Raw genomic sequence first — 25,401 nt, forward strand, 5'->3', positions numbered from 1 at the left:
TACTTCAAGCCTCATCCATGCACCATGCAGCTACTCTTATCTTAATGTAGTTTGGAAGTTAAAAGTGCTTGAATAAAGGATGTTTTGTCTTTGAGTAGATTTTATGCACAAAAATTACCAATGGGTCAAGATTTTTTGTAACTTAAAATGAATAAATGAGAATCTTGTTTCGTTCTGACTTTTACAATAACCACATTAAAATTGGTTATAAACTGAGACTAAACCCGGAACTAAATCCCAGGACTAAATCAGGACTCGAACTGGTCTCAAAACATTATAATAATGTTGCTTGTATGAAGAAAACATATCTTATTTCCATGGTCATTTTAAATGCCTTGTAAAATCTGCTCAAAACAAGATCAAGATGCTCATAATTCAAGTCATTTTAACTTGCCTGGATATTACTTTTTTCAGTGATATTGTGACATGCTTCGGTTTATATTTCCAATACAATGAATGTGTTTTTCTGTCTTCGCAGTGTAACCCATGCAGTTACTTCAAGACTGAACATACCACCGGTTTGAATGATTGTGTAATTATGTATGTACAGTATTTATTGGCCTGTGGGTCTGTCTACTCCTTATATTATTAAATATTATATTAACAGAATGAAGTATGAAGTGATTGCTCCTTTCTCTGTGTATTTTAGAAACAGGTCATGAATACCTGCAATTCCCATCTTTCTACCATTAAATACACTCATATATATTTATTTAAATGTGCAGTACATTACTTACCTGTTTTAAGTCGAAACTGGACATTGTTCATCATTTTTTGAGTGCCATTTTCTTAGTCGTGCTTGTAAATCGTCGAAACAAACCCACAATGAAACACTGCTGTTACAAAAAAGGTTTATTTGTCATATTTACATGTATAAGATGTAGTTGGGATAACAACACAAACAGACACTTTCTTTTTTTTTTAACATCGAATGAACATCCCAACGCTCAGAGCCCTGTAAACAACGTATGAAAAATAAACGAAATCCCAAAAACATTTGTTCCAAACTTCACTTAACACTTTGCTTAGCATTTAAAACTCAAAATCAGTGCTCGTCGTCATGTTTATGTGCAGAAACGTTTCAAACAAAGGGGGAAATGTGCCTTCTCCACATGTTCCTTCAATGCCAAATCCATCAAATGCTTCAGTTTAAAAACAAATAAGACCCATTTGGCATTTGAGTTTTGAATTAACAAAGATGTAGCAGCAGAAGAGTCCCACGGGAATAAAAAAGTATTGATAAAAAGCCAAAGCATGTCACTTTTCTTTTAAGGTGCTGCGATAACAGAAAGACAACTAACGAATTGCTGTAAATTGCATTCTGAAGATATGAAATTTGCCATATTTTAGGAAACTAGTTTTGACCAAAAAAAAAATGCTGTTTAATAAGGTGAATCAAACGCACTTCAGAGGAGAAAGAACATGCAAAAAAAAAAAAAAAAAAGAGTATAATAAGCGGGTAAATCCCATGAATGCCCGAGCCGAGGAACTCATAGTGTGGGATTAATTTAGGACTTTGTGTGAAAAATAGGACTTGTCAAGTTTGTCTTTGAGCAGCAGCTTATGGGATACGTCTCTCTGTCAATGGTGTTGTTGCTTCTTTGAGAGATATCTGAGAAAGAAACAATACAACAAAACGGTAAATGGTCAATAACTGATGCAGCTTCGTAAAGGATTTCCAATTTCAATCCGTCACCGTCTCCGAAATAACTACGAATTACATTAAGATTAGTTCTGGTACAGTTCTGATCTGGTAAATATCTTTGGACCGGGACTTTACCCACGTTTAGCATGTAATAAAAGGTAAATGTGCTTTGCCCCAGTGACGGCGTCGTAAAAGCGGTTCTCACAAGTCAAAATGAGACCGCCGCGTGCTGTCCTCATCTCATTATATAGCCGTGTAACGCTGGTGCTCTGTTAGCAGGCTAGTTTTTCCAAGACAAACTCCGCTCTGGCCTCTGAAAGTTGTGAAAGTCATCGTGGGGAACGATTTGTAGGCTTGGGATGCGTTAGGAATATGTTTGGACCGCTGAAAACAGTTTAAATTGGAGTGTTTTTCAGGGTTTTAAGATCATGTATAGCAGCTTTAAACACTGGCTAACATCCCAAGCCATTGTAGTCATTAAAGAAGCTAGCGTCTTAGTTGTTGCATGTTTTTTTTGTAACGTCTCTCACCTCTCCCAGTGTTTGTGGTTCAACCCGGTGAAATCGTCCAGTTTGGCGATTTCTTTGAGATACTGGGCCAGTTTGTACAGCTCCCTGTCCTTCTCCCTGTTCAGGTGGGCCTTCATGAAAGGTCGGATCTGAACACACGCGTTTGTTATTGAGTTTTGTGACGCGGGGAAATGCCACGCGGCCGCGCTAAAAGGTTGAAGCGCTCACCTTCAGTCCGTTCTGAGGGTTCATGAGGAAGTTGCGGCCGATGTCGTCGAACATGATGGTGTTCTTCCTCTGGTAAAACTCCTCATACTTTCCCCATATGACGCCCAACGGTTTGACCTGGGGCAGAGGGAAGAAAAGGACTGGAAAAGGACATTTCTAACTCAATGTCTACAAGAATTATCTATTATCGCTTGAGCTTTTTTCATTTATTCCAATTTGGGCCCCTAATAGTAACCACCGCCACTTCCTCAGGTACAACCGACTAAGACCAGATCTGGAGACGGGTCCCGGGGCCGTCACAGGTTGCTCTTCTCTCCGGGTTATTAATGGTCTGCCTCTCAATTTGTTCAAGTTTCAGACAAAAACACCATCTCCGGTCAAACTCAAGCATCATTTAATGTGTTAATACTGTGGCAGCATTAAGCAATTCAGAATGGTTAGAGACAGTGATGACAAACTGGATCTCGTTTTTTGAAAGAGCCAAATCTATTTCTTTTTTTTTTAACCCAGATTCACACTGAAACAGCACCAAAAAGAGAGCACACAACATCAGTGAGAGTGTCGAAATATACCGTATTTTCCGGACTAAAAGTCGCACCTTTTTTCATAGTTTTGGCCGGGGGCGACTTATACTTTTATTCATACTTATACTCCGGAGCGACTTATATGTGATATTTGTTATTTTCACACTTGCAACCGCATTTCATACGCCAGTGCAACTTATATATGTTTTTTTCTTCTCTATCATGCATTTTTTGGCTGGTGCGACTTATACTCCGGTGCAAATACGGTACAAAATAATATACTTTTGTCATTGAAGTAGTGCTGTTTTTTATTGTGGCACGTTTTATTTATATACATTAGTTGTACCTTACGTTAGCATGATAGTAATCAAGTCTTTGATGAATTGTTAATCAGACTGGCTCCTTAACAGTTCCTTCAGATGTAAAAACACAAAGACGTGTCCATCATTGAGCCAAAAGTCCCTCCATTAGAAACACTCGACCACTGACCTCCACCACTCCTCTCTTGGGCGTGTGGACCGTGATCATGGCGGCGCTGTCCAACATGAAGGTGAGCTTGTAGTTCGGGTTGTCCGTCACTCCCAGCTCCTGGAAACACCGCCCCAATAACGCTTAAAATGATTTACATCTCTCGTGACTAAACTGATGTTTGCAACGACGTACCTTCATCTTGGCTTCGATCCACTTCATACTCGTCGCGGCTAAAAGGGATCACACAGCTTCATTAGACAGTTACATCGTTATCATGTCATCATTTATCGATACACAGCAAAATATAACATAATTTAGGCATTATGAACTGGACTTTTTTAAAGAGTCAAAGGCTTTTTGAAATGAATGCAGTGGTTAATCAACATTAGCAAGACTCCACTTACACCAGATCACGATGTCGTAGTCCTCGTAGGCAGATGTTAAGAACTCGTGCAGGTAAGGCCTCATGAGCTCTTGACCCGTTTCGGCGCATGATTTGTGGTCTTTGGAAAAAACATAATATATAAATTGCAAATAATATGTTTTACTAAAGAAATGGAAGTCTTATCACTGTAACTCACCGAACAGAGTGTAGTCCACATCAAGCACTAGCAGCTTCTTTCCTTCTCTGGGCGGATTGATCTCCTCCACTTTATAGTCTTTTACTCGGCGCGCTATTTTAGCCAGGTTTTCCTCTCTGGAGACACATAGTGGCGTTTATTTCAATATAAAAATGCACATACATTTGATATGTTAGCTTCTCCTATTCGGCTACAGAGGGCAGTCAACTCAATCAGCTAGTATGATATGAAAGTCTCTGTACAGCCAGGTGCGGTATCAAGATAAATGAATGTACAATAAAAATATGCATTAAATGTGTCCCCAAAGCATAAATAAAACATTTCGTCGCTGCGGTGCGTGGCGGCATCGTCTCCAAAAGGAATTTAATCCTATTTCCACGCAATAAAAATGCTGATTTACGCTTTTCTGACCTGTTCTCCACTTCGATAACTTCGTCTTCAATGTCAAAATCATTAACCACGTCGTCATTTTCTGGTGGAGGGGCGAGGACATCTTCCTACAAAAGGACAATTTAACAGACGTTTAAATACGCCAAAATGTTACGCCACGTCCCACTGTCCTTGTGTTACATACCAAGCTTTCCTCTCTGGTGCCCATCATCATAATCTTTGTGTTCGGCTTCAGTTTAAGAGAACCCAACTTCACCTCATCTTCTGCTGGTTTACCTGGAGAACAACAAAGGGGGAGATGGAAGGTCATCACTATTGTGTCCATGGAGTAAAAAGTTTAGTATCGGTTTAAACTGGGCTCAAGAAAGAATAAAATACACCACATCTTCAGTTGCATTTGTAATTAATATTAACTCATTAATAGTCAACTAGAAGTCATTGATAATGTTTTGATTCATTTACTTAATTGACATTCCTTTTTAGCCAGATAACGAAAAAAAATATGCAAACTAAAAGCTTCTAGATGGAGAATGATTAATACTAATTAAGTGTATTATGGATTTCTTCACAAATAATTTATTCTTTTTAACATTTTGATTTTATAATGCTGCTATTTTTGCTATAAATTGTTTTTTGGCTTGTGCTTCACCTAGATAAATGTAATCAGAATCAGAATCAGAATCAGAATCAGAATTGACTAACTAAAGTAGTCAACGGTTATTTCACCAACTAGTCAGAATTGTTCTTAGTAATCGCTGCAGCCCCACTCAGCTGGAGGATATGGTATGAATGTTTTAGGTCAATGGGGTAAACCGACAGTGCTCCCATGATGGCTGACTTCAACAGCGCATTGTATTATTATATTCTCAATCACTCAATCAATCAAGATGTATTTATATAGCAAAAGCACCATTATAGACAATTTAAAAACCTAAATAGTCACATTAAAATATATTAGAAATTGTAAAAAACGAATACAATTCCCTCAGTCATACGCATAGCTAAAAAGAGATGTTTTAGCCTAGATTTAAACATTGTTAAAGTAGAGGTCTGTCTCACAACTTGAGGAAGACTGTTCCAGAACCTAGCTGCGTAATGTTGATCCTGGGCGACAACAAGAGGCCGGTCCATGTTTAGTCCTGACTCTGGCACCAGCAGGAGGCTGGTCCATGTTTAGTCCCGAGTCTGGCACCAGCACAAGGCCGATCCATGTTTAGTCCTGACTCTGGCACCAGCAGGAAGCCGGTCCATGTTTAGTCCTGACTCCTGAGGTCCTCAGAGTCCGAGATGGTTCATATGGCACTAACATGTCCGAGACCTTTGGTGCTAGGCCATGGAGAGACTTGTACACAAGCAGAGCTGCTTTAAAGTCTATTCTCTGAGCCACAGGAGCCAGTGCAGAGACCTGAGAACAGGACTAATGTGATGGTACTTCCTGGTTCTAGTCAGGACCCGAGCAGCAGCGTTCTGGATGTACTGCAGCCGTTTTACAGCTCGTTTGGAGAGGCCAGTGAGCAGGACATTACAGTCTAATCTACTGGAGACAAATGCATGGACAAGTCTCTCAAAGTCTATTCGAGATACCAAGTTTTTGATCCTGTCAATGTTTTTTAAATGATAAAACGCAGCAGGTGTTATTGATGTGGCTGTTCAAGTCCAGGTCCAAAATTACTCCCATATTTCTCACTTGATCTGACAGTTTTATAGAAAGAGACAGGAGATAATGCTAACACTTTCCCTTTGTTTCGCTGGCGAATGAGTTACTATGTTTTTATCGTTGTGGCTGTAATATATTCACCTTTGACCTTTAGTCCCAGTAGTTTTTGTCTTTCTGGCAGAACTCCGGTCAGGGATTTGATGGATTGTTTGAGGTCCATGACCGTGTCCTCCTCAGACAGAGAGCTGATGGAGTACTCCTGTCCTCCCCACTTTATGATCACTGACACAGACATGACGAGCAGGATCTCTACACATAAACACTGATCCTCTGCAGCAGCTGGACTGACAACACACCTGCTTCCACCGACTCTGTCTGCAAAATGTGCACAAAAGCAAGATTGAGACATATTTCCCATTTGTTATTAAAGCCTTCAGTTAGGTTTTCTGTCAGTACATTATGGAGAGATCCTAGCATAAACTGCTTCTCAAAAGCAAAACGCAAATAATGATAGTTACGTTAGTTCAACGTCTACTAACTAAACGTGGCACTTCTGTACATCAAATGATAACATTTCAGCGCGACAGATGTTTTTATAAGAAATCCACAATGTTATTCGTAGCATTGGGAGGCTAACGCTGTCTTTATAAAAGGCAGTATCACAGGCCAATGCAAACACGTTCACCGCCTGAGCAGTAAACTCCGTGTAGTTTTACCGTGCACAGCTGCTTCCGGTGCTGCGACACACGACCCGCGTAGTTTATGAGTATTATAGATTAAACTGCAGAAGTTTTCTGTTCTCTTCCATTCATCAGGATGCGCTCAGTTGTTTCTTCCTGGCGTCCCGAATAGCACCGGAAATGACGACGGAGAAAGATCTGTTACCATGGCAACACCACCACGCTTCAATTTTGTCCAAAGAAAAGCCTGGTCCAAAGTCACCCAATTATGTGTAAATGTGGTTTATCAAGTATGCACGTTTTAATACCATAGATGTGAATAATTAATGTCGGAAGAGATATAATTTGAGATCAGAATTTCTCAATTTAACGTTAAATCCTTTCATTTGTTAACCACTGACGTTATTTTGTTTCCTAATAAATGGGATATAAAAGTGTTCGTTGTAATTTGCCATTATCTTTTGTTATGTCGTCAATAACTGACAGAGCCACTGAATGGCGCTGCTGCACCATTTAGTACTCAGTTATATCTACTTGAGTCACTTTTTAAAATAAATTGTACGCCCGGGGTCGTTTTTGGACATATTTATACTACAAACGAGTAATGTTTGAAATACTCTTACCTGAGTGAAAGTGCTCTTCCCCCGGTGTCTTCAATGACAGAATGTAGACAATGTAAATATTTGTCTTTCTTGCGCCTTCAGCAGCGTTTTAGCTCCTCTCATGTTTGTGTATTTCCTGTGAACATACCAGTTTTAGTGCAGTGTTGTTGTAAAGATGTTGTCCTTGAAATGAAATCAACTTTAACCATTTTTTTATACCACCTAAATTAGATGGTATATCCAGATAGATACTCTTACAGTGTTTTTCCTTGAGTAAAATTAGTTTACTTTACTTACTTGAGTAAAATGTTTAGCTCGATAGCACCGTGTTGTCCTCACACAGAACCTGGGCATGTTACATGGATGTATTATGGTCCATTAGAACTTGGGTCTGTTACATGGATGTATTATGGTCCGTAAACAGAACTTGGGTCTGTTACATGGATGTATTATGGTCCATAAACATAACTTGGGTCTGTTACATGGATGTATTATGGTCCGTAAACAGAACTTGGGTCTGTTACATGGATGTATTATGGTCCATAAACAGAACTTGGGTCTGTTACATGGATGTATTATGGTCCATTAGAACTTGGGTCTGTTACATGAATGTATTATGGTCCATCAACAGAACTTGGGTCTGTTACATGGATGTATTATGGTCCATAAACAGAACTTGGGTCTGTTACATGGATGTATTATGGTCCATTAGAACTTGGGTCTGTTACATGGATCTATTATGGTCCGTAAACAGAACTTGGGTCTGTTACATGGATGTATTATGGTCCATTAGAACTTGGGTCTGTTACATGAATGTATTATGGTCCATCAACAGAACTTGGGTCTGTTACATGGATGTATTATGGTCCATAAACAGAACTTGGGTCTGTTACATGGATGCATTATGGTCCATTAGAACTTGGGTCTGTTACATGGATGTATTATGGTCCATAAACATAACTTGGGTCTGTTACATGGATCTATTATGGTCCATAAACAGAACTTGGGTCTGTTACATGGATGTATTATGGTCCATTAGAACTTGGGTCTGTTACATGGATGTATTATGGTCCATAAACAGAACTTGGGTCTGTTACATGGATGTATTATGGTCCATAAACAGAACTTGGGTCTGTTACATGGATGTATTATGGTCCATTAGAACTTGGGTCTGTTACATGAATGTATTATGGTCCATCAACAGAACTTGGGTCTGTTACATGGATGTATTATGGTCCATAAACAGAACTTGGGTCTGTTACATGGATGTATTATGGTCCATTAGAACTTGGGTCTGTTACATGGATGTATTATGGTCCATAAACAGAACTTGGGTCTGTTACATGGATCTATTATGGTCCATAAACAGAACTTGGGTCTGTTACATGGATGTATTATGGTCCATTAGAACTTGGGTCTGTTACATGGATGTATTATGGTCCATCAACAGAACTTGGGTCTGTTACATGGATGTATTATGGTCCATCAACAGAACTTGGGTCTGTTACATGGATGTATTATGGTCCATAAACAGAACTTGGGTCTGTTACATGGATGTATTATGGTCCATCAACAGAACTTGGGTCTGTTACATGGATGTATTATGGTCCATAAACAGAACTTGGGTCTGTTACATGGATGTATTATGGTCCATAAACATAACTTGGGTCTGTTACATGGATCTATTATGGTCCATAAACAGAACTTGGGTCTGTTACATGGATGTATTATGGTCCGTAAACAGAACTTGGGTCTGTTACATGGATGTATTATGGTCCGTAAACAGAACTTGGGTCTGTTACATGGATGCATTATGGTCCATTAGAACTTGGGTCTGTTACATGGATGTATTATGGTCCATAAACATAACTTGGGTCTGTTACATGGATCTATTATGGTCCATCAACAGAACTTGGGTCTGTTACATGGATGTATTATGGTCCGTAAACAGAACTTGGGTCTGTTACATGGATGTATTATGGTCCATTAGAACTTGGGTCTGTTACATAGATGTATTATGGTCCATAAACATAACTTGGGTCTGTTACATGGATGTATTATGGTCCATAAACAGAACTTGGGTCTGTTACATGGATGTATTATGGTCCATAAACAGAACTTGGGTCTGTTACATGGATGTATTATGGTCCATCAACAGAACTTGGGTCTGTTACATGGATGTATTATGGTCCATAAACAGAACTTGGGTCTGTTACATGGATGTATTATGGTCCATAAACAGAACTTGGGTCTGTTACATGGATCTATTATGGTCCATAAACAGAACTTGGGTCTGTTACATGGATGTATTATGGTCCATTAGAACTTGGGTCTGTTACATGGATGTATTATGGTCCATCAACAGAACTTGGGTCTGTTACATGGATGTATTATGGTCCATCAACAGAACTTGGGTCTGTTACATGGATGTATTATGGTCCATAAACATAACTTGGGTCTGTTACATGGATGTATTATGGTCCATAAACAGAACTTGGGTCTGTTACATGGATGTATTATGGTCCATAAACAGAACTTGGGTCTGTTACATGGATGTATTATGGTCCATAAACAGAACTTGGGTCTGTTACATGGATGTATTATGGTCCATAAACATAACTTGGGTCTGTTACATGGATGTATTATGGTCCATAAACAGAACTTGGGTCTGTTACATGGATGTATTATGGTCCATAAACAGAACTTGGGTCTGTTACATGGATGTATTATGGTCCATCAACAGAACTTGGGTCTGTTACATGGATGTATTATGGTCCATCAACAGAACTTGGGTCTGTTACATGGATGTATTATGGTCCATAAACAGAACTTGGGTCTGTTACATGGATGTATTATGGTCCATAAACAGAACTTGGGTCTGTTACATGGATGTATTATGGTCCATCAACAGGACCTGAAGTGAGCGCAGTGCGCATGCGCAGCACATCTCGGAGCTGTGGGCTAATGGCTGCTGCTGAGATGGGCCACATCCTCTGAGTCTGAGGCGCTCCCTTCAAGAGGACCGTTAGCTCGGGCTACGCCGAGTTAAAATGGTTTATATTCAAGAGCGAAAGCACCAAAAATCTGTAGTATACGCCGATAATATCGCCCATTAAATGTAAGTTCTCATTTTATTCCTATTTTTGGAAGCGCGCCTTGGTTAGCTTCACTGGAATGTCTGTGTTTGCTAGCGGTGCCGGGCGAACTATCGTGTCAAGAAGTAGTTTGTTGTGAAAGAGTAAGTCCTGTGCTTTGCTGTTGATGTGCACACAAATAGATTTGCTGTGCACATCGCTTTGGATCCTGTGCAGTGCGTGTTGATCACAGTTGTTCACAGAATGTGGCTAACGTTAGCTTGAGTTGGCTCTGTGCCTGTGTGAGCTCAATGCAGCTCATCACGTCCACACTGCCCGGACACACTGTGCCAAAGCTGCTGTTATTATTCTGCTCTGGTTTTACTCACAGTGTGTGCAATATGTGTGGAAAACACCACCGTGTGTTATCATCGGTGCTGGGACTCTCATAAGTGACTTGTGAGTGTTTTAATTGCTCTGCGGCTCTGAGCTTTCTGCAAACGCGACTGAAGGTTACTTGAGTTCATGTGCGCTGCTGTCAGTGCTTCTCTTGTGGATGTTCATCTGCTCATAATAATATGAGGGACGAAAACCAAATCACACTTGTGACTAAATGTGTGTTAAATATAGCGTGAGGCGACTGGTTATGTAATGTCTTATTCTGTGATCTCTGTCTGACTGCATTTAGCCTTCTGTTATGTAATGGCAGGACGCTGTCCCGTTCACAGATTTGTGACATGATTAAACTTTTGAATTCTGTTCAGAGTAAACATTGTAAACAGATTAATCAATTGATTGTTTGGATTGTGAAAGGCCAGTGAATATGAGATTTTTAGAAGTAGAATCAGATAAACCTTAAATAATGTAATTCTGGATCATTCTATAGGAGTATATTTAGTAAATATTCTGAAAATATGATTTATAGTCAGTAAATAATATTTGGAGTCTGTCAATACTCCAGATAATAACTATTTGACAATCATTTAATTAATCTATCAGTTGCGATTCATCAATTAAGCTTGTTTCAGCATTAGTTTAACTGATAAACTAATGCATATCAGTAAAAATAATTAGCATAATAATTGCAGTCTTTGCGATTTGATAATTGCACCGCCAGATTGTGATATATTGCAATGTGCAGCCAAGTTTAAGACATATTAAAGTTGCTAAATTGTACAGGCAGTGGAAGAGTTGTACGGTTAAGTGCACATTCTACATTAAAGTGCACATAGATATTGAGTGCAGCACACTGCAGGTGTAGCTGCACCTGGAAACATCAGAGCTCAGCATTCTGTTTGTACTTGGAAACCACACACAGCTCAAAGGAGGCCCCAGTTGTTTTTAGATACACATGCAAATGGAGAGTTCCGTTAAAGTGAATGATTTGACTATGCAAATGTTCAGTATAGTTCACTGTTGGGCTGCAAGATTAACCACAATCTGAGTTTAAATGGTCACAATGATTTCAATACGACAAATTGTCCATTTTGTTTTTTTTTTATGCATAACTTTCTAACCCTGTAGTTTAGACCTTCACAACTATGTTATTAAATACATAATTATTGTTAGAGCTGTAAGTTATTTTTTTAGTCGACTAGTCAATGATTATTTCTATTGTGTATTGAAATTTTGTAAGTAAATCTTTAACTAAATACACTTTGAAATATGCTGACTGAAGGCTTTTAGATGGGGAATAAATTGTAAATCCATTTTTTAATCTATTTTTGGTAAAAGGTAATTGCTAATTAATCATATCTGACTTGTAATTTGTAAGAGGAGTTCACACCGAGTTTGGGATTTTTCCGATGTGTTTTACATTTTAAGAATAGCTGTATTCTTGGTATCCAATTTTGGGTGAATAACTGAAAAATAAACTACAACTACTACTACCGTATTTTCCGGATTATAAATCGCACCAGAGTATAAATTGCACCAGCCAAAAAATGCATAATAGAGAAGAAAAAATATATATATATAAGTTGCACTGGAGTATGAAATGCGGTTGCAAGTGTGAAAATAACAAATAATATCACATATAAGATAAGATAATCCTTTTAATGTCTACACATAAGTATAAGTCGCACCCCAGCCAAAACTATGAAAAAAGGTGCGACTTACAGTCCAGAAAATACATTACTGCTAGAATATTTACACATAAACTGTATTTTGTTTTGAAAATCAGAAATGGTCTATTCTATTCTGATATTTTTATGATTTTTATGGTGATATCTGTCAAAAAAAAGTCACAATTTGATAATTTTCCAATCGTCTTTTGGCCCTAGTTTTACTCATAGTCTGTGTATTATACCGACGCTGGCTCCTTTTCTCTCTGCGGTTTGTTTTGCTTGTGAATCACATTTTAGGGGTTTGAGTGGAATGTCTTAACCTAACACCGCTTTCCTGTTTCCCTGTGTGTGTCTGCGTCCTAGTGCAGAGTGGTGGTGGTCAGTTCAGCCTGCCTTGCCCCGGGATCATGGCGCTGAAGGACCGCGTGGAGTCCGTGCTGAACGTGGGCCTCCGCGTGCCCAGTATCATGCTGCTGGACGTCCTGTATCGCTGGGACGTCAGCTCTTTCTTCCAGAAGGTCCAGAGATCGAGCCTCTCCAACAACCCCCTGTTTCAGTACAAATACCTGGCACTTTACCTGCACTATGTAGGTCAGTGTTGCCTTGCACTCACATGTTTCAGAAGGAGACCACCTGCCTGCAGTTAGACTCTTATCTCACTGTGTCAGGCGCCAACTGTATGACTGGAAGAATAGTTCTGTGCCTTTGAGCAATCGCTAGCAACAGCACATTTTAAAGTGAATCATTTGTGACGACTTAGAAATAGAGGTGGAACAATGGTCTGATCCAACATCCAACAGAAATGTTTTAACCAGCTCTTTTGTTGCATTTTTTACTATAAACAATGTACTTTTTCTGTAGCTTCTAAACAACATTCACAAAAGTCCGATTGAAAAACGGTGTACAGATGACTATGTTTGAAACTGTTCCTACAATGAAACATTCACAAATTGATCTCAATTTGGATATATTGCTCACCTCTACTTACAATTATCAAAGTAGCGCAAAGTGCTTATTGTCAGTCAATTGTTTAATTCATTGTAAGATAAGAATTTATAAGTGAGGAATTAAGAAAGAATGTTTCAGCTGTTTGCCTCTGGCCTAGAGCTGGAAATGAGCCAACATCTTTGGAATGAGCCGTTAAACCCAAAGGCAAACGGACGAAATAGTTTCACATTTAATCTTCTCATTCTTCCTCCTTGTTTCCGTATGTTGCGTAGTAAACATTATGTTGTGTGTTTGTAGGTTACATCCTGAGCCTGGTGCTCTTGACTCTTCCTCGCCAGCACCTGGTTAAACTGTACCTGTACGTCCTCACGGCGCTGCTTCTGTTCGCTGGACATCAAGTCTCAAGGTAAAACTCACAAATCAGGATTTTGCCTTAATAAAACAAAAGATTATCTCAGTGATTTTCATTTGCCAAAACAAATCTTGATTTTTCTCATTTTATGATATTCTGACGCTAATCTCAACCTGTCCATGGAAATTGTATTATGTTCCACTTCACTTTTGCCTCCATTCTAGACTTTGAAATGTTTTTATTTTTGGGGGCTATAGAGCGCTCCTGAATAAAAGACGCTCCAACGACATTTACTGGTGCCCACGTTGTAACATGAGATATTTACACATAAATGTAGTGAATTCTCATTTCACTGCGGGGCGTGTTATAAAATGCAGACCGCTGTATCATATGTCCGTTTGTCCAGATTCAGTTCCTCATTAGACTTAGAATTTCTTAGTGAATATGAGTTAGAATAAAACACACAGCATTTTAAAATTTAACACACATCTGAGCTGTCCCTACTGTCCCCTCCGTCCTCGATGACTCTGTGTGAGCTGATTTACCTGTGTCTGTGTATCTGGTTCATCTGCTCCTGAGATTGTACGTATCGAGAGACTGTTAAGTTGTGACATGAGATATTTACACAGAAATATGGTCCGCGGTAGTGATGCACATGTTGTCTTTTACCCCGTGAGTCAGGTCTGGCCAAGAAAGTGTCATTTCAACGCCGTGAATCGCTCGTCCGCTGCGCTGCGTTTCGCCGTGTCTAGAGTCACTTTCTCATTAGACTCATTTCTCCGTGAATATGAGTCTGATTGTAATAAAACACACATCGCTTTGAAGCTTAACATTCACAGAACACAAAAACTCTATAAATGACTTACTTAAGTTGGCTAAAATACAGTTTTTATTGCCAAGTAGAGGAGTATGCATTTTATTCACCCAGAGCTGTAGCAGAAGATTCACATTATTAGTGACTTTTGGAGGGCCGGTCTCCTGCACTGGACCCTGGGTAAACAAGTCCCGTATACAATCCACCCTTCTCTCCTGTTCTGTATCGGCTGATGACCTTTCATTGTAAAAAAACACACAATAGAATGCAATGATATATCTTCAAAAGAACAGTTTTAAGTGCGAGACAAAAGTGAAAAATTGATACGTGCCGCACACCCAAAACGGCGATCCGGCGAGCGATAAGACGTGCAACGTTTCATAGTTTTTAAGGCGTTGACAAAAGGCCGGAGCTGCACCGATACTGATACTGGTATTGGGAATCTGAGTGTGTGTCGGTCCAGGGTATCCAGTGTATTCACAAAACTATTTACTGTCTCAACATGTTTATGCAGTTTTACGAACAGTCTTTGCACTGACGCGCTTTGGCAGACTCTCGAAACCCGAGTATACTGAAACCTGTCAATACTTCACTGTACACGAAGTACTTCACTGTACCCGAAGCCTCTGTGAAAGGGGTTGGACGTTCCCGGTGTAAATTGATCAGCTCGACCTTTTCTTTGTCAGGGATTACGTCCGCAGCGAACTGGATTCAGGCAACGAAGGACCAGTCTACCTGGAACCTCTCTCCATGAACAGATTCACCACCGCACTCATAGGTATAACATTACAGCGGAAACAATCAGCTCAATCTTAGGATTCAGCTTCCACCCAAAGGATTTTGTGTAAAAACAGCATGAAAGTATGAAATCGAGTAGAGACTTGAGGAGCTCGGGCCTCAAGGCTTTGCAGAGGCCAGTGTTAAATCTGGTTTGGAAGCTGATCCGCTCCTCACTCCTCACACTTTTTCAAACGTTATTTTATACGTTGAGACACTGTAGGTAGTGTTTGGAGGAATAATAAACTCTTTAAAACTATAATGATATGAAACGGTGAGCGTGGACATGGCACTGAACTCAATTAGTTGAGTTTAAAAGCTGCTTACATGTACATTATTAGATTAATGTCGCAAGTTGTCATGCATGGTTAGTGTTGGGGCTGAATAAATATACTATAATACTTGAAATAAAAAATTGTAGTCGTATTTTTATAATCCTAATGGGTGACAGCCCTTTATAGTTGGGCTATTCATGCATTTCAGTCGTATTTTCCTACTGTTATCGAGGCCGTTTTGAGGCCTCTTTGACCATTCAACTAATTACTATTATTTTATTCTTATTGATAATTAGTATGGCAAGGTCTCCTAATTTTTCATCACTCTTGATTCTCACCGTTTGCCGCACATGCACAGGTCACAGTCGATTCACGTTGATAAAACACGTTGCACAGCGAGTAAAAACATGGAAAAACACACATTTGCTGCATGTCTTTTCCATTGCCGCGCGCGCAGACGCTGACGTGTTGCTTCTTCCGTCCTCAGCCCAGTTGGTCGTCTGCACGCTCTGCTCGTACGTGATGCAGACCAAACGGATCTGGCTGTTCTCCGCTCATCTGCTCCCTCTTGTGGCCAGACTGTGTCTCGTGCCGCTCGAGACCATCGTTTTCATCAACAAGTTTTCCATGATCTTCACCGGCCTGGAGGTCATTTACTTCTTGGCCTCTAACCTGCTGGTCCCCTACAATCTGGCCAAAACCGCCTACCGTGAGCTGGCTCAGGTAAAGCGCCATCGGGTTTTGTACAGCGTTTCCAGTTATCGTAGTATGTAGTTTTGTCAAATGTTGTTGTAAAGGACACATATTGTGCATTATTTGTATTATTAATGGCCCTTAAACGTCTCTTCTTTGGCATCTCGTGTTTTAGAACTTTAAAAAATGGTCAGCAGAGGGAATTGCATTGGGGAGGTAAACAAACCTAGCTTTCCCCGGATGCGCTAATGCAGCCACGCAGTTCTAATGAATGCGATTTGGCTGCAGAAATGCTCAGAACGAACGTCTGGTGATGGTTTATGGACTTCAAAACGGCTCAGAAGCTCACGATAGCTCAACCTATGACATCACAAAACAGGGGAAATGCTGAATGGAATGTTTTGTGAGGCTACGAGGGAGAGGACTTAATAAACAGGATTCATTACACAAGCGTGAATGAAGCTTCATGTAACTTCAGGTCTGGTTTTGATGAGGGAACAACACGGTTAGAAGCTCGACAAGCCCATTTTCATAAGATGTGTCCTTTTTAAAGCCGCATCACCTGATTTTCAACCTGAAAGGAGGAAGTAGGCATTATTTATATATTGTTCCTAGTTCTCAGAAACACTTTGCTACATCTATATTCACATGCATAAATCTCCCGGCCTGTGCACAGCTTTAGAACAGTTTTTTTCTTCAGGCGGAGAAGGGAAACGGGGGCAATAAACGGCAAAAGCTCAGTCGCGCTCTTCGGGGGTTTGGCTTCTCATTGGATGCAGATGAAGGCGCTTTACGTTCCCGGCGGTGCTGCTCTGTGTGCAGGTGGTGGAGGTGTACGGCCTGCTGGCTCTGGGCATGTCTCTGTGGAACCAGCTGGTGCTGCCGGTCCTCTTCATGTGCTTCTGGCTCGTGCTCTTCGCGCTGCAGATCTACTCGTACTTCAGCACCCGCGACAAGCCCACGTCCAGAGAGAGGCTGCTCTTCCTCTTCCTCACCAGGTCAGAGGCCGAGCCTTTAATCTGCCCTGGCCAATAAAGCCTTTGTGCTGAAAATACATGTAACAACCCAAACTAGAAAACTGAAGGGTCTTGTTCAAAATGTAAGTTATGAAACGTAAAACGATAACAAAAAAAGTCCTCTGAATTCACGCTGCAGTTCCTTTAGACTTTTGTTCTGTTTGTTTGTCACTTTTTGTATCTCAATAGTTGTTTCAAATGTTTCCAGCGTTGCAGAATGCTGTAGCACTCCGTACTCGCTGCTCGGGCTGGTCTTCACTGTGTCTTTCATCGCTTTGGGAGTTTTGACGCTCTGCAAGTTCTACCTGCAAGGATACAGGGCTTTTATGAACGACAACACCATGCACCGGTGAGTTTACACAAGCGCACGCGCACACACACACACACACGCACACACGCACGCATATATACACACATAGTTAAATAATTGTCCTCAAGAAGGTTTAAAATGGACCTTCTCATAATGTTCTCCAGACTTGTTAAACTCCTTCCATTATTCATCTTATTAAGTTTGTGTGTTTGGACATTAGGAATCGCCGCTGAGGTTGTAAAATGGTGATAGTTTTCCTCCTTGCGCCCTCTCAGTGTTTTTTGTTTTCAGGGGCATGACCGAGGGCATCACTCTCTTGATCCTGGCGGTTCAGACTGGTCTCATTGAGCTGCAGGTGATCCATCGAGCCTTCCTCCTCTCCATCATCCTCTTCATCGTCGTGGCGTCCATCCTGCAGTCCATGCTGGAAATAGCAGACCCCATAGTACTGGCTCTGGGCGCGTCCAGAGACAAGTAAGAGCTTTTTACTCGTCTCCTCTGAACGTTTTATATGTTGGATCTGTTTGTTTAAGAGGTAATTGTGTTCAAAGCAATGTTTTCACCTATGTTTATTCAGTCAAAATGTTTAAAATTACAATATCTTGACTGACGTATAAGAAGTAAGATGAAAAACACTCTCAGTAGAAAATCTCCTATAAACAAAAACTCCCATAGACAAAACCTCCCATTTCCCAACAAGGGATGGAGGGGAAAATAATAAAGATAAAAATGAATAAATAAATACATAAATACCATTGCATGGTATTAGAGCTGAGTTTCGATTCAAATTTCAAGAATCGATCCAATTCCGATTTTTACGTTTCAAAATAGTTTTTTTCCGATTTCTCAGATTCCATCCGATTCGCTCCGATTTCGATCTGATTTCCGATTCGATCCGATTTCGATTCGATCCGGGGGTTAATGTTATTAAAAATAAAAAATGTATTTGAACCGTTTCCTTCACTTCATGACTGTGTAGAGAAGCAACATATTAAAACTAGTATTATATCAATATTAAACAGCAAATCTTACAAGTATTGGTAGTTACTGATGGAAGACTGATGAAAAGGTTAAGGGTCAATCTACCTTCAAGAAAGATAATCCAGGAGTCCTGAATTATCTTTCTTGAAGGTAGATTGAAGTTCACTGAGGGAAATGTAGAAAATAATTTTTAATTTAAAAAAAAATAAAAAAATCAATCGTTGGATGACGAATTGATAATCGGTCATTAATATGCGAATCGATTAAAAATCGATTATTTCAATCCAGCTCTACATGGTATTTCTGTAAGTAGTTGTGTACATTCTCTGTCACCATCTCTTTTTTAATATTTTCTTCTCTTTTTTCTCAATTTAAAAAACAAAATAGGAGGAACATGGAACACAGAACAATAGAGCAAAAATCAAAATAGATACACAAATAGACTTTAATTAAGCATCAAAAGAAACAAAATCATGGCATATTTAAATTAAAATGAACGTCCCATTGGCTCCAGTCTTTTCAAATTTGTAGGATTCTCAAGCCCATTGAAACAATCACCTGTCTGTCCTGACTTTGTGTTGCCAGATCCTGTGGCTAAACCGGTTTTGCAGTAAACCCAAATCCTCTCTGACTGAATATGTGTTTAGTTGATGACAGCTAATGACACACAGTTATGATTGTATGGCATGTATGTAATGGCAGTTTTAGAGCTGTGCTAGTGGCCAAAGACAGATTTAAACACCTACTTCATTCCCAGTGTGTAAATCAGGTACGCCATACAAGTCAGAGCCCGTTACAGCTGCTAACTCAAACATACAACAGATGATGAAGTGTAAATAACCTCCACTGAACGTCTTGTGAGCCAAACCATGTCTCTCAGCGGCATTAACTGTGGCGTGTCTTGCAGGAGTCTTTGGAAGCACTTTCGAGCCGTCTCTTTGTGCCTGTTCCTGCTCATCTTTCCCGCGTACATGGCGTATATGATCTGCCAGTTCTTCCACATGGACTTCTGGCTGCTCATCATCATCTCCTCGTCCATCCTCACGTCGCTGCAGGTAACACTCGCTCACCCGCTCTTGCTGCTTTATACGATGGTGGGAAATCTGCGGGGGACGTTGTTTGAGATGCAAACTTAAAACGACTGACTTGTTCCGACCCGACTCTGGCTCCTCCGCTGCAGGTGCTGGGGACTCTGCTGATCTATGTGCTGTTCATGGTGGAGGAGTTCCGGAAGGCTCCGGTTGAAAACATGGACGAGGTCATCTACTGCGTCAACGGCACCTACCGTCTGCTCGAGTTCCTGGTGCGTCACTCCCGCATTAGTCACGCTTTTACTCATAGAAAACTCAACTTAAATGAACAGAAAGAGATTAGTGGAGATAAGATTCAAGATCCCGATGAAACATTATGATTTGAACGCTTTCCTTTTTAATCTCAGGGCCAAAATCTGACCAAATACTAACTCAATGTCCAAAGGGAGAAGGCCCTCAAAGCATTATTATCATTATTTATTCGACTAAATTAAAATATATTTACATGTCAGTAGAACGAGAGTAAACTGAAATAGGTTCACGCTCTGGTCTCTGTCCTGAGCAGGTGGCCGTGTGCGTGGTCTGTTACGGCGTGTCGGAGACCGTGTTCGGAGAGTGGAGCGTGATGGGCAGCACCATTATCCTGGTGCACTCCTACTACAACGTGTGGCTCCGGGCGCAGCTGGGCTGGCAGAGCTTCCTGCTCCGACGTGACGCTGTCAACAAGATCAAGAGCCTCCCCACGGCCAGCAGCTCCCAACTGGAGAAGCACAACGACATCTGCGCTATCTGCTACCAGGTAACGCTCGCCCGAGGCCGCGGACCGCCCGTTTGACAACCGCTATAATCGCAATCATCAGGCAGTCGTGAAAATCAAGCTGAATAACTATTTAGAGGAAGACTTATTTACAGGCGGTACAGTAGCTTTAGAGTAGAGCTGTACAACTCATCACAGTTAAATTCAAATTGATCAAATATTGCAATTATCAGCCATTTTATCTGTATTTTGTGATAGGAAAGGCCATGTGTATGAGTTGTACAGTTGATCTTTTCTGAGCAAATAAAACTAATTATTATATCTGTAAGTGCCCCAAAAGCAGGCGTGTCCGTGTCCCTCGCATTAAATGAAACATTTGCCAAACGCTCGTAGCGGTAGTTTGACATGACCTTAACCACGTGTCTCTGTGGCGTTCCCTTCAGGAGATGAACACCGCCGTGATCACTCCGTGCAGTCACTTCTTCCACCCTGGCTGTCTGAAGAAGTGGCTCTACGTCCAGGAGACTTGCCCCCTCTGCCACGCACAGCTCAAGAGCCAATCGCCGGCCCCTCTCGCCCCCAACCAGGACGGTCCCGCCGCCGCCGCCGCCCCCCGACCTGCCGGACAGGACGAGGGCGCGGCCGAACCCGAGCAGGACCGCGCCCCCGCCGCAGAGAACCGCGAGGGTTCGGATCGAGGCAAAGGCGTGGCCGCTCGCTCTTCAAATACGGAGTCCGCAGATTCTCAAAATATCAACACTGACGCTCCGCCCACGTCTTATAACGGGCCGAAGTCGCGACCGTTTGAATCGCAAGGAGAAGAAGACGCCCGTCCGACTCCGCCCTCGATTCGCCGCGGTGCGTCTTTAGCGGCGAAAGCTACGGCAGCGGCGTCCGGATCCAAGCTCGCCTCAAACACAGATTACCCAGAACCCCCCTCGGATGTTTCCTCACGGGGCGACGGGCCGAGTCTCCTGCAGAAGAAAAGGCAGTAGGAAGCTGTCACTGAGCCACGCCTCGTCACGTATTATCCAAAATCGCCATAATCTATTTTTTTGAGGTGGAATATCCATGACAGCTGACATCTCTCTCTCTCTCTGTCTCTTAGCTTTGTGCTTTAAAGTGGAGAAAGGACTGTCCGCGTTCAAAGCATTTCAGATGTTCGAGCTTTTCCCTTTCACCTAAAGTGCAACGGGAATTTTTGTATCCGGTTGCAGGGAAATGCAGTCGTTTTTTGCATCACGTCCAGGAAATGTGAAACTCCTCAAGAAGACCCCAAGCATCTTTTATCATCAGTTTACACAGTCATCCTCACATTGTCCCTCCTAAACATTTCTTAAACCCTCAAATTCATTACTCTCTCCGCTTACTGCCACTGCTGCTGTACATTTTGTGGTATTGGGACTCGACTATTTGCCTCTGCGCCGCGTGCCACGGTTTGAACGGATTTGAAGCCCGTCAATCTGTTGCGGTTCCTCTTAAAAGCAAGAAAAGTCGCGTTTCAGTTTGAATGTGGAGTGCCATTCGACTACAGCTCGGTGCGAAGTAAGCCAAGTTTGCCCGTTTTTTTCTTTTAACGGTCCGGTGCGTTCACATTTGCATATCATAATATCGATGACGCTATTTAACCTATTCACGGATCTCAAAGTCTCCTGTTTTGAGCACATCACCTTGCATTTCAAACGTTGACCTATAACATACGATTGTGCCAGTTCCCCTTCCCAAAAAATGTAATTTGTGGACAGAAAGAAACACCAGCGATGTGTCCCGTCGCCACCAGATATCGCCAAAGGTCCGACACGCTGCACCTTTAATCCTCCGCGTGGCAAATCAACTCTCCTTTTTTCACTCATCGCTCAGAAACCTTGACTTGTTTGGCTGGTCCCAACAACAACAACAACATTAAACAGCCCATTCTCACGCCCGACCCTGATCTACTGTTAAATATAAAGTTATTTTTACACTGCTTTTTATATATATATATACACGGTTGTTTCATGGTACTCATCTCGGACAGCATACATGTAAATATACCATTCGAGCCATCCTCCGCGCCTGTAGAAACCTTAAGGGCATGCGACTATATAATCACGAATACTCACAAATGTGCGCTTGCTGTGCCGCCCTTATATCACTTGAATTTGTATCGTCACTGTTGAACCAGCTCGATGGGGGTTTTTAGACGGCGTTTGGTCGGACTGTACTGAAAACCGTGGTCTCTTAAGTGTTTCACATATGCTATAACAATAATAATAATGATAATCCGATGCACGCTTGTGTGTGTAGAGCCTGCCTGTTGCCACTACTATGCCCCTTATAGCGTCTTATTCGTTAACGCTGTCGTCCCCATTAATGTACGTTCTTGCCACGCATTTTCTTCTGGCATTTGCACTAACGTCCTTTCTACTAGCAACGCTCCAAAGCCGTTGCGACGTCCGATCGGGGCTCGCGAGCAACGTCCGGCCGGCCAGTGTTACCGCCGTTCTCCCGTCGAAATGAAGCGCCGCGAAGCTGACGTGATCGCTCCAGTGCCCTCTACTGGTAGGAGTGGGATCAGCAAGGCGCCGAACGACCGGGAACGGCTCGCCTCGACAGTATTATTATTATTATCACCATCCACTGTTTTGGACTATAATCGATATGGTCTCACCGCGATGGATGACTTTTTCCTGACGCGCGCCGAGGCTGGGTTACGTATGAATACATGCTTTTTATTTGTAGGATCGAACCCGCTCAGCGCCGTGTAATTATTTGTGTTCAATGTATTTTGCACAGGTTCACCCCCATTAAGTGATGATTATACAGCAGCATATTCCGGAATGACTCGTTTTTGTCGTCAAGCTTCCATTCTCACGGCTGTAGTTTCAGATTAAGCGCATAAAAGGGTGGACAATTTGGACTCGATGACCCTTTTCAATGCAGCGCTTGACAATTTGACCTTAGATATTAGAAACGGTGGAAGATGTTCTGCTTTTTTTTGTGCAAAACCTGTATCTCTACAATGTCACTGTCACATGAATAACTCTCCACTGGAGGTCACTGTTTCTTCTTAACGCGGATCGGTCATCTTGTACAATCAACTATTTAATTAGGTTTTTCCAACTTCTGCCCTTTCATAGCCAGTCCATCTCACAGTTTGAGTGATCTTTGCAAATGGTGAAGAATCACGAGTGAAGTGAGTTGCGGAGATACAGTCACTTTGTGCCAAAACTTCAGTGCAGCGGTTTCTGAAAGGGGCAACGGCGCAACAACAGTAGCTTTACCACAATAGTATTATATAGTAGTATTATTATCATTGAATACACCGAGGCCGTTTGTATTCGACTTCACCTTAGCAGTAGTTACAATACTCTGTGTTTACCAAAGATACGGCCTCTTAGGAACAACTCTTCTATACATTCGAGTGCCAACCTCAATCACAGACGCTAGTGTTTTAGAAATTTGTACAACTTACTCCTACAAACGTTTCTTTGCTTTTGTATTTCCTCGCTAAAACGGTTCTATAGCTGGTATATTTTAGTTGTAGAGCGAAGCCTGCTGTGTTGCTGTTGCTTCTGGCAGACCACTTTCTCGCCCCCTTTAGATTTCGCTGATAAAAGTGTCCGTTGCTGTTGTAAGGATCTATTTTTCACTCGATAAGGACGTCCTATGTAAAACCGACTAAATCCTGTTACACAGATCATGCCTGGCATCGCCTCCCGCGATTATGCTACACAAACTGAATGTGAGAAATAAAACCAACTATCCACTTTGGCTTCATTTGTGTGTCTTGTTTTGTCGTAGCTTTCGGGAAGTAAAAGATCATCGTGCTTATTGTTTAATTCATGCATGACATTTGATTCTAATATGAGAACAGTTGATTTAATGGCTACAAAACATTTAGATTTTCAGGGACTGTAGTTTTAGGCATTCTTGGTGCACTACATTGACCACAACATCTAACAAATATCTGATTCTCATCCTTTGCTCGTGATCTCCAGCTAAATTAGGGCTGGAAAGTAACTAATTGCAAATAAGATAAGATAAGATATTCCTTTATTGCCCCACATGGGGAAATTTCATTGGTGCAACGCAGGAAGATACAGGGGTAGATACAGAAGAACAGATCACTTATAGGAAGTCTCAAAAACACTTTCAGTAGAAGATCTCCTATAAACAAAAACTCCCATAGACAAATAAATAAATACCATTGCATGAATCACAACAGTAATTGCACATGGTTAGGTCAGTATTGCGAGTGTTCAGTACTAACAGTGTTTGTTATAAAGTCTGACAGCAGCAGGAAGGAAAGACCTACGGAACCTTTCCTTCACACATTGAGGGTGGATCAGTCTCTCACTGAAGCTGCTCTCCAGAGCGGAGAGAGTGTCCTGCAGGGGGTGAGACTCATGGTCCAGCATAGATGTGAATCTAGCCAGGACCCTTCTGTCCCCCACCTCCTGCACCGAGTCCAGAGCACAGCCCAGGACGGAGCTGGACTTCTTGATGACTTTGTCCAGTCTCTTCAAAGTCATCAAGAAGTCCAACTCCTTCAAATACTAAGCTTACTGTGAGTGTCCAGAGCTCAACGAATAAAACGACTTAATTCAGCCTTATTCCATGTCCCCAGAGTTAGTCTCTGTGTCTGGAGATCTGGTCGCCGAGGCCCCTGCTGTCGACTGCCGCCCAGATCTCTCTGCACCGCCTACTTATGGATCCTCCTGCGGGTGGTGGGCCCACGGGAGGGCGGCCCTACGTCGCTCCTTCGGGCTGTGCCCGGCCGGGCCCCGTGGGGTAAGACCCGGCCACCAGGCGCTCGCCATCGAGCACCCATCCCAGGCCTGGCTCCGGGATGGGGCCCTGGTGACGCCGATCCGGGCGACGTAAACGGCCTTGTTTTTGTTGTCATCATAAGAGGCTTCTGAACCGATCTTTGTCTGACCCGTCACCTAGGACCTGTTTGCCTTGGGAGACCCTACCAGGGGCTTGAAGCCCCCGACAACATAGCTCCCGGGATCATTCGGGCACTCAAACCCCTCCA

General features: G+C 41.8%; 2 protein-coding genes across 3 annotated transcripts; one reads left to right on the forward strand and one right to left on the reverse strand.

Moving 5' to 3' along the window:
- Positions 1–837: 837 nt before the first annotated feature.
- ublcp1 (ubiquitin-like domain containing CTD phosphatase 1) lies at positions 838–6,875 on the reverse strand. The gene is made up of 11 exons (XM_072445768.1): positions 6,722–6,875; positions 6,147–6,380; positions 4,533–4,624; positions 4,370–4,455; positions 3,959–4,074; positions 3,782–3,880; positions 3,570–3,607; positions 3,396–3,494; positions 2,383–2,499; positions 2,176–2,303; positions 838–1,612 (listed from the first exon to the last, which is right to left on the reverse strand). Exons 2-11 carry the CDS (start codon positions 6,298–6,300, stop codon positions 1,582–1,584), a joined length of 960 nt encoding a protein of 319 aa, XP_072301869.1. The 5' UTR covers positions 6,301–6,380; positions 6,722–6,875; the 3' UTR covers positions 838–1,581.
- A 3,363-nt stretch (positions 6,876–10,238) lies between these two features.
- LOC140360529 (RING finger protein 145-like) lies at positions 10,239–24,134 on the forward strand. Of its 2 annotated transcripts, none has more exons than XM_072445769.1 (12): positions 10,239–10,405; positions 12,791–13,018; positions 13,673–13,781; positions 15,228–15,319; positions 16,081–16,316; positions 17,109–17,284; positions 17,511–17,651; positions 17,904–18,086; positions 19,501–19,648; positions 19,774–19,896; positions 20,190–20,423; positions 20,825–24,134. In XM_072445769.1, the coding sequence occupies exons 2-12, from the start codon at positions 12,835–12,837 to the stop codon at positions 21,374–21,376; spliced, it is 2,178 nt and encodes a 725-aa protein (XP_072301870.1). In that variant the 5' UTR covers positions 10,239–10,405; positions 12,791–12,834; the 3' UTR covers positions 21,377–24,134. The 2 variants fall into 2 exon arrangements, with proteins under 2 accessions (XP_072301870.1, XP_072301871.1); XM_072445770.1 differs by having other exon boundaries at positions 12,796–13,018.
- Positions 24,135–25,401: the final 1,267 nt, after the last annotated feature.

Source organism: Eucyclogobius newberryi, unplaced genomic scaffold, assembly GCF_026437365.1.
Source record: "Eucyclogobius newberryi isolate DKJ021-1_F unplaced genomic scaffold, fEucNew1.0.hap1 SCAF_15, whole genome shotgun sequence".
In the NCBI taxonomy this organism is placed as follows: domain Eukaryota; kingdom Metazoa; phylum Chordata; class Actinopteri; order Gobiiformes; family Gobiidae; genus Eucyclogobius; species Eucyclogobius newberryi.